The sequence below is a fragment of the Vitis vinifera genome, chromosome 18 (assembly GCF_030704535.1).
Source record: "Vitis vinifera cultivar Pinot Noir 40024 chromosome 18, ASM3070453v1".
Classification (NCBI taxonomy): domain Eukaryota; kingdom Viridiplantae; phylum Streptophyta; class Magnoliopsida; order Vitales; family Vitaceae; genus Vitis; species Vitis vinifera.
Window position 1 is genome coordinate 36,063,329 of NC_081822.1, and position 9,396 is coordinate 36,072,724.

Here is a 9,396-nt window from a genome sequence, read left to right on the forward strand (position 1 = left end):
ATATAATTATATTATCAAATTTAATGAACTAAAATCATACTAACAAGTTATCAAATTCTCATATTGTGTTACATCATTTTTTTTTTTTTATAACAGTAGATGTTCCGGGTAAACCTCCAGTGGCCCTAAGGGGACTCGAACTGGTGACCATTAGGGAGCAAACCCAAGACCAGACCAATTGAGCTTACCCCTCCGGATCAGTGTTACATCGTTATTCATATCAAATCATGAATATGATTCAGATGGAGTAAGCTTTCAATATTTTTTACCATACAATCAATTTCCCTTGAATCAAGGGTTGACAATTCTCTAAAGCAATGGATACAAAAGCATGCCATCTCCAACAAGCAAACAGAAAGATCAAATTCAGACAAGGCTCTTGAACCAGTCAATATGATAAATGCCAAGACAACCACCTCACAACCTATTCAAGTTCTGGGTTTTTGAGTACATGCAAGAATATGGAACCCCACAATCAACAAAAACATTTTCAACATTTTTCGCTATACACCAATGGAACGGAACGGGGACAGGGGGCGGGGGGCGGCTATGTCTATATACAATGTCAGGACTGTAGACTATAGAACTATATATATATATTATTGAGTATCGACTAAGACATTTCGTGTTATTGTAGACAAATATATATATAAAATAAATGACCGAGAAAATGTCACCTCCATTTTTGATTCCTTCCTCGAGCGTGTTTATCCTGTCTGTAATGCGTGGGCGGCCAGTTGTCTCCATCTGTCTGGGCATCTCTGGGCCACGTTATCTTTTCCAGGTGGCCAGTTTTCCCCATGTCCAAACAAGAACCAACAAACTCCACCAACCATCCATAACCACTGCCTTTATTTTTCTTTTTTTCCTTCATAGTGAAACCCACTTTTCAATGTCCCAATGGGGCTCTCATTAAACAACTATTAACCCCAAAATCTGCAGCTGACCCCCCAGCATGGGCTATGGCCTTATCTGCTATTAGCTTAAAGAAAATCAAGTAGTGAGTGATTGGTTATGGACTTCTTTAGTCTTTTCCTTCAGCCCCTTGCGTTGAAATTTCACCATAGTAGAGGTTTTAAGTGGAAGGGGCGGCGTCAAAATCCAGACCCCACCATGGACGAGTGATCTTCAGTGCCAATCGTCGTCTTAGAATCTGGCTTGCCTGGTTTGAATTCTCCCTTGAGTGGAAGTTTCGCCTTTGGAGACAGTTCCTTGACTTCCTCCACTGTGTATATGAAGATCTTCCTTACCATACTGCAGAACTCACTGGAAAAAGCAAAAGAGAAAATTAGAGGGGCTAACAAGATATTCATAGTGTCGGAGAGACTGATATTATTGTTAGGGATTAGATCAAAAGTTGCCTACTAAGCTTATAGCAACAGGTAACGACCACCCATTAGATTGTTCTTGAGTAATTAACACGCACGTTCAAGTGGAAACATAGTTTAGTATTTGTCATAATCAGAATCAGTGAGGTCTTCTCAGCTTCGGGTCCCGTGCCATATAAGTTATACAAATGGTGTTAAGCCGACTTTCTATCTACCCCATGTCATCAAGCATGGATGACAATTAAAAATTTAATCATCATAGTTGGTAATGATGCTCAATTTTGTTTAAGAAAAATGATCCATATTCTAAAACTTGGTCTATAAGCAATTAATTGCATGGCATCTCTCCATCCCTTCAATGATTCATCAGGGAAGAGATCCAAGTGAAAATTTGTTCAGTCCTTCAGGAGGATCTGACCATCCATGCTCATGCATTAATAAAATTCCACACAATTAGGGAGACTTGTGGAGAAAAGAAAATTTCCATAATCCCCATGAAAGACTCATTTTTTGTCCGTTTCTTTTTTTTTCAAACTTAAAGAGAGCTGAGGGAAATGGTTAATTGAACTTAACTGCCAAGGGTCATCTCCAACCATCATCATATCATCCTCATCATCAGTGTAGACGACCTGCCATTTTTTGGTGGGTCCGCAGAGCTCACCTTTGATGTCAAACATCTCTTCGAGTTTGCTGAGAAGCTCTTTGTAGCTGCTAAACTGTGTCAAATCCACAGCCCTTCCAACAGCCATGCCTTGCATGTGAACCTGTATCAAGTAAATCCACAATTATTTCCAGCTTCAACACTAATTCTACACACATTGCAGCCTAGAAATGAAAAATAAATGCACACCACTCACTAAATGAACAATATGCCACAAAAGTTTATAGAAACATCAAAAGATATCCAGCAACTATAGTATCAACATAGAAGTAACCACAACCAAATTTTTACGATATTTATGAACTCTAACATGTAGAATTATGTTTAGGAGACATTGAATGCTTAAAGTAGAAGAGCGATTACTTTTATCACAAGAAGTTGACAAGTACCTTAGTGCAGCTTCGTATTTGCCGACTTTGCAGTAGAGAAGATCCCAGGCATGACTTCTCAGGATCGCTGCCAACAGTAGGAGTTTTGGATTGATTAATATTTGAACGTTGAGATTGATGGTCAGAGTCAGCATCCAAACAGACAACTGGCTGATCCTCGCCAGCACCAGAAGAGATGGTCGTGACAGGCAAAGTTTCTTCCACGTTGGAATTGTCAACCAGTTGAATCCCAAATAACCTATAGCCATTGCCATTTTCTGGTTTCTTTTTTCCATATTCTTTATTGGGAACTGGGGTAAACAATTCAGGCACAGGCTCGGATTGTTGGGGCCAATATGCTGAATTGTTGGAAACAGCAGTACTTGAGTAGTTAACAGTAAAGCTATGAGAGTTGGTCTTCACAGCTGAGAGAAAAAAGGAGGGTGACTTTAGAATCAGTTGTGGATCTTGTGGACCAAAATATAAAATATCTGATAAACCCTCATTTCACAATACCCAATGGTACCAATGGAAAGAAGTGGGAGAGAGAAACATCTGATAAGACATTTGCCTTAGAAGAAGAAGTAGTGAACAATGGAAAGCATTCATACCAAAAGCTGAAAGGCCTGGGGTTGGCGAAGATAAAACTGGTGATCGTGGCCGTTTGCTTCTTTGCATTGGTTGAGCTGTCAAAGGAGTTTCTGTCACAAGTGGCTCCAATTCCCATGGCGATACCCTTTCTGGCCTCAAGATGGAAGAAGGCTCATCCCATTGAACCTGAACATAGACATTGGATCAGTCACAACTGAAGACATACAAGACAAGCGCATGCACACACATACACAAGCTGCTGAGAGATAGTTCTACTTTCACATTTTATTTTCTGATTGAACAAACATATAAGAGTACCAACATTCAAATTGACGCATTTTTTTAAATTAACTTTATTTGGTTTTGGTTTTCATAAGAGGGTTAGGATAGATGATCTTTAAAAAATATGAAAAACTTTTATACCCAAAGCCTGAGAAGTTCAAACCAAAACCATCAATCAGAGATATAGACTTAATCTTGAAGCCAAATGCACCTTTAGACTTTCCTGAGTTCAAGAATGCAGCAGGAGCATTAGGTAAATGCCAAGAAGAAAGATAATTACCTTTAAGGATCTCCACTCAGAATCTGTCCATCCTGATGATCCAGTATCTCCAACACCGACTATTGTGCCACTGAACCTGAAAGGATATAATTGATATCTGGTAAATATAAATTTTCCAAGCTCCCATAGCATTAACATTAGCTATGGCAACTGCTAAAGTACCTCCTTTCTGGAGCCTCATCACCTTCAAATCTCATCTTAAATCTCATACCCACAGAAACCTTGTGGTTTCGAGCTTCAAGGTACTTGTTGACACTAACGATAAACTCGGATGGACTTGCCCTGGAACAAATAATGTTTTTTCAGAAACATTTTCCTTAATGTAATTAAAACTAGAAGTCACGTAAATCAACTGTAAGTCCGAAAACATATGGTTTGTTGAGGTAATTAGAACCATGTCTTCATACATATAAGTCCCAGGTACATAAAAAAGTACATTCCAAAAAGAAATAGACAAACCTTGGTTTGTAGAAGACGGAAAATAGGGTACCAGTAGTGATGGCATGAGATGCAGTAGCAAGGACTCCAAGATGCATGCTGTGACTTGATATTACAGATGGTGGCACATTGTTCAGTTGTCTCATGAGCCTCCGAACTCCAACACGCAATTCTCCATTTTCTCCTCTGTGAAAATTCGTGTTTCACAATTTATTGGCAAGAGAAGTAAACTGAAAAAAATTCATCAACTTCAAACATACAAAATGTAACTTGCCTAAGGAATATAAATGCATCGCCAGCTGCTAATCTCTTAGAACTAACAAAAACACTCCATCCAGTTGTGAGCAGATGACGTCTAGGTTGACCTGAAAGAAAAATTAGTGTTTGTATTTAGCAGAAAGAAGACAACAATCCACACTCAAAAGCCATTGTTGCAGTCCTTGCTACAATGGTAGGGACACTATTCTTGTATATAATTTTTTGGGTTACACAGGAAATGTCTACATGAGGACATGCAGGAGCTGATTTCAAGCTGCAATATGCATGTTTGTTTTGGGGTTGTCAATTTAAATACCAGCACCCATGTTATCGTTGTACAGTCACTCATCCATGCTTACAAAGAAAGAATCTCAATCCTTAAAACAACAAAAACCTAGCTTCCAAAGGAAGTCAAACCTCGAAAAATATGACGAAAATGCCATTCATTTCCATGCAAATCTTTAGCAACCAATTCTTGCCATGGTGGATTCTGGGACATATCCTGATCAAAAAGCAAGAACTTCATAATATGCACAAGAAAACAAATACACTAGCAATGAATGTTATAGAAGATAGGGGGGGAAACTGGATTAAAGAAAGCTCACCAATGGTGGCAAGCATTCATCTGCGTGCCTCCGAAGAACAGAGAATCCCCCATGAGTGCTTGTGTCGGAAGCGGTAAGTGTCTTACAAAATGAATGGACAGTGCAACTTTGAGGTTCAGGAAGTGGAGGATCTGGAGAAGTTATCTCACTTTGCTGATCCATGTGAAAAGCAAAACAAGAAAAGAAAAGAGAAATATTAAAGAAAGAAGTTTCAATATATTAACATAGGGAAACCAGTAATATGATTTCTAAGATTGAAGATGTGTCTGATTTGTGTGTGTGTGTGCGTGCGTGTGTGTGTGTGCGCGCACGCGCGTGTGTGTGTGTGCGCGCACGCGCGTGTGTGTGTGTGTGTGAGAGAGAGAGAGAGAGAGAGATCATACATCTGGTTCAGGCAACAATGTAACTTGTGCATAAACTTCATCAGTTTCAGGTTCAGCCTACACTCCAGAAAAAGTAGAATTAGCGAATTGAGTACAAAGGACAATATGACAATCCTACGACAAGCAATGCAAAGGTTAGGAAGGCCACGATGTAATGATAAAAATGATATTTAAAAATCTCACCCGAAGGTGAACATTAACTACTTTGCATAGGATCTTAGATGGTAAATTGAATGAAGGCATCTTCTGGTCCAGCCCCTGATGCATCGATGCTTCAAGCTACAAGATGATGCAAAAAGGTATGTTAAATCAAAATGGAGACAGTTAACGCTTCATTGACAAGTCAAGTGGAAACCAGAGCATAAAGTTTCACAATGAAGAACAATTAAACCATCAAAGCTCTACCTGTTCCATATGGCCTTGAGGAAAGTAATAAACACGTTCCTGTTCACGAGGTACATTAACCAGAGGCCCAGCACAGGCATGCCAAAGTTCCTTATATAAAGCATCATTGACGGTCCCTACCAGAGAAGAATAAGAAGAATTTAACGATACCATATGATTAAAAAGAAAGGGAAGAAACAAAACAGACAACACGTATAGAAGCAAATATAAACCAATTTTCAGGTTGAGCACCATCTGCTATTAAGAGCATACAATTTCACATTAGGGTCTTCACAGTTTAAAAAGAAAATTTGCAATTTTACTACAACCATCCTAAGAATACAAATTCTGCAACAAAGAAGCCACATTAAACTTGAAGAAGAACCAACGCATGGTAAACTATAACAAAAATGATAACAATGGATGATCTTAGACAGTAGAGATGGAAATGATAGTGTAAAAATCTAATGACAGGCTGCAACGGTTTCATAAATCTCCATGTGATGACTAAAGTCTAATTCTATACAATTCCAACTCTTGGAGGTTGAATTTTTGCACCCCAAGATGCAAGAAGACCCGGTAGCCAATTTCCACCCCAATTCCGAGGACATAAAGATCTTAATTCCTAGATCCACAATTGATCTGCCAACCCAAGAAATGCATAACAACAGCGACAACAACCTTCTGTGATGATCAGGATATTAATGGTTTAATATGTTAATTCTCTGCATCACTTGAATCAAAAAGCTTCTAGTGGTAAAAATTATATATTAAAAAAAATTAATAACACACAAAATAAAAAAACAAAAAGGTAAAAAGGAGGGGAAAACCCTAACCTAATTTAGATCCATTGAGCTGATAATTTAAAGCCGCCATAGCCATGAAAATCCAAAAGAAATTGTACTAGATAAGCAGAACCCAAATAAAGTCTTCTCTGTTTGTTTCCTAATTTGAGCCGATTTGATTCAACCAGTCAGCCCATTCAATTGCCAAGGCTTGCTATTAACAGACCCAGTTGAAGAAATCTCTATAACCTGCAAAAATTCAGCAAAGGAGTTACAGATATGCTTATAAAAATGTATTTATAGTACACAGAAAGACATAAATGCATATAATTCGGGTTTTGTTTGTATCTGATTGGCACCAAGAGAAAATTTTTACTGAGGAAAAATACAAATCATAGGATGGTGGGGAGGAAATCTAAATCTAAATAAAGACAAATGATAAACCCCCCTCAAGCTTCACAATAAATTCCAATCAATCTAAATAACCCTCCAGGAAAACAAACTGAAGCCAATTAAATATGTAATAAATTACAATCAATCCTCAAAAAATGTCTTTTTCCCCAGGAAAATTACTTCCAGGGAGGCGAACAGCACCAAATCAAGTTTGGAATCAAATAAAAGCCTTTTTCCCTGGGAAGATCACTTTCCAGGGAAACAAACAGAACCCGGTTAAATTTGCAATAAAAAATGCTATTTTTCGCGGGAGAAACACTTTGCATAACATTCAGAACCCAATTCCCAATACAGATCAACCCTCCAAAATGCTATTTTGCCCGGGAAACAAACATGAACGGGCTAAATTTGCAACGAAAATGAATCCTCCAAAAAATGCCCCCCTTCCTCCGGGAAAAACCACTTCCTAGGAAACCAAACAGAACCCATCAAATTTGCAATCAGACAAAGCAACAACAACACAACCTAACCCAATCACCACTCCTTCCAGAAATAAAGAAGAAGAAAAAATAAACAGATAGTTTCAGAAAGTACCATGACTGTTGTCTCCCTCTAAAAACACCCAATCCCTATTATCACCACCCAAAAGAAAAGAAAACCCTAACCCAAATCCTCAGAGCCACACGATTTCTCTCTCTAGAAACTGGGTTTTTTTTCTCTCTCTCTCTCTCTCTGAAAAAAGACTCTCTTTCTTGTGGAAGCGAAAAACAGTGTGTTTGTCTGTTGGTAGTGGTGCCTATTTTTTTCAGTTGGGGTCAATTGTCCTTTATGAAGTGGGGAGGTGAGGTGCGCACTGCGCACTCTCCTAGAAAAGGGGGCTCCCCATCTAAAGCGTGCCCTAAATCCCCTACATGCTTTTCTCGCGCGAGAAAAAGGATAAGAAAAGGTGGGAAAATGACTTCGGTCACCTATTTGGGGACCCAAAACCCATTTTTTATTATTTTATCATATGTTAATCACCTTCTTCTTCTTCTTGTTATTATTAGGTAATTAACTTTTTAATCTAGGGTTTTGGACTAAACTTTGGGCTGTTTATTCCAATTTGAATCCATGGCCGATGGGTTCCATTACCATGATGGTCGTTTTTGTCGTTTCAACACGTAGAGTGGTGGATTTACGCGTTAGATGTCAACACGATAAAGCCGAGGTAAACTACTATTCATCAATTATCATCATCAATCATGAATCTACATACATTTTTTTTCTTTTTCTTTTTTTACCGTAAGAATAATGTTTACTCATAGGAAACAAGCTTCAAATGAAATAAAATAAAAATTAATTTAAATTAATAAATTAACCCATTTCACTTATTTCTTCCCTTCTGTATAAGAATTAAATAATTTGAACGATGGTTTTCTAGCTAATTTTCAAATATAATCTTAAATGGTATTTATTTTTTTGGTTTTTTACTTAAAGCAATTTATTTTTAAAATTTAGATTATTTATTTTTTTACTTTTTCATAACTTATTATAAAATTATTATTAAATAGAAAAAACGTATCTTTTTTTAAATAGGAAAAATAACATATTGATTTTTCTTTACTTTTTAAAACTTGATATAAATAAAATATTACAAAAACAAATAACTTAATATTTAACACTATTAAGTATTAAGGTTCTATTTAGAATTAAATAAAAAAACAAATACCACCTTACTCTTAATATGAGAAAATTAATTTTTCTTAATATTTATTTTCAATAACCAATCATAATGTTAATACATGACAAATACTTTAATATAAAGTTGTCTATACCCTTTTAAGAATAATGTTTAATCATAGGAAACAAGTTTCAACCGACATAAAATAAAAAATTAATTTAAAATTAAGAAATTATTTTGACTCATTCATCAAACCCATTTCACTTATTTCTTTCCCTGTCATACAAGAATTAAATAGTTTCAAAATCGATGTATTTCTAACTATTTTTCAAAACAAGAAAAATAACTTTTCTTAACATTTATTTTCAAGAACCAATCATATAAGACAAGTACTTTAATATAAAGTTGACCATACTTTTTTATGAAATTAGTCAAAAAGTAAAAAATAAAAAATAGTTTGAACAAATTTTCTCTTGTTTGTAAATGAAAATGTTGTATTTATTTGAAAGTGGAATATGGGTTTCTTGGATATATTTATTAATAACATGTTATATAATATTTATTAAATGGAAAATGTTTATCTTATTAATCTATTTAGAGAAGTTATTAATAGTCACTCAAAGAAAAATACCATGACCTATTTTTAATGGAAAAAAAATAGTATCACTTTACGTATAGATAGATTTCATATCCATTTATTATTAAGCAATGATAACCAAAGAAAACCGTGAGAATTTTAATAATCAATATTACTAATAAATAAATTAAACTCGTCTAATAAAGATAAGTTATTTTTAGTCACACATTATGTGTGTTAGATGTAGATTACTTTTGAATATATATATTTGATGTTGATTATTTCTAAATTTGTTTATTTATATGATATCATCTTTATTGATATTGTTTCATCTTATGTACATTAATTTGTAGACCCGATCTTTAATTAGGCTTGTCCCAATAAATCGAGTTTAGTTCATTAC

General features: G+C 35.8%; 1 protein-coding gene across 3 annotated transcripts; it reads right to left on the bottom strand.

Annotated features, from left to right (window-relative positions):
• Positions 1-365: 365 nt before the first annotated feature.
• LOC100263592 (auxin response factor 1) lies at positions 366-7,689 on the bottom strand. Of its 3 annotated transcripts, none has more exons than XM_002266911.4 (15): positions 7,351-7,689; positions 6,415-6,612; positions 5,600-5,715; positions 5,378-5,473; positions 5,195-5,251; positions 4,812-4,964; positions 4,624-4,708; positions 4,223-4,313; positions 3,970-4,134; positions 3,673-3,792; positions 3,511-3,586; positions 2,969-3,134; positions 2,379-2,782; positions 1,902-2,092; positions 366-1,266 (listed from the first exon to the last, which is right to left on the bottom strand). In XM_002266911.4, the coding sequence occupies exons 2-15, from the start codon at positions 6,458-6,460 to the stop codon at positions 1,095-1,097; spliced, it is 1,938 nt and encodes a 645-aa protein (XP_002266947.1). In that variant the 5' UTR covers positions 6,461-6,612; positions 7,351-7,689; the 3' UTR covers positions 366-1,094. The 3 variants fall into 3 exon arrangements, with proteins under 3 accessions (XP_002266947.1, XP_059590416.1, XP_019072252.1); XM_059734433.1 differs by having other exon boundaries at positions 6,415-7,222; positions 7,351-7,573; XM_019216707.2 differs by lacking the exons at positions 6,415-6,612; positions 7,351-7,689 and having other exon boundaries at positions 5,600-6,364.
• Between the last annotated feature and the right edge of the window lie 1,707 nt (positions 7,690-9,396).

Bases quoted from the DNA above. Each gene is read 5' to 3' on its own strand.
- LOC100263592 (XM_019216707.2), bottom strand. From the start codon at position 5,833: ATGGTGCTCAACCTGAAAATTGGTTTATATTTGCTTCTATACGTGTTG. The intron at 3,135-3,510 runs GTAATTATCTTT...GTCTATGTTCAG, and splicing joins CTGAGTGGAGATCCTTAAAG to GTTCAATGGGATGAGCCTTC. The intron at 2,783-2,968 runs GTATGAATGCTT...TTTTTCTCTCAG, and splicing joins CCCAGGCCTTTCAGCTTTTG to CTGTGAAGACCAACTCTCAT.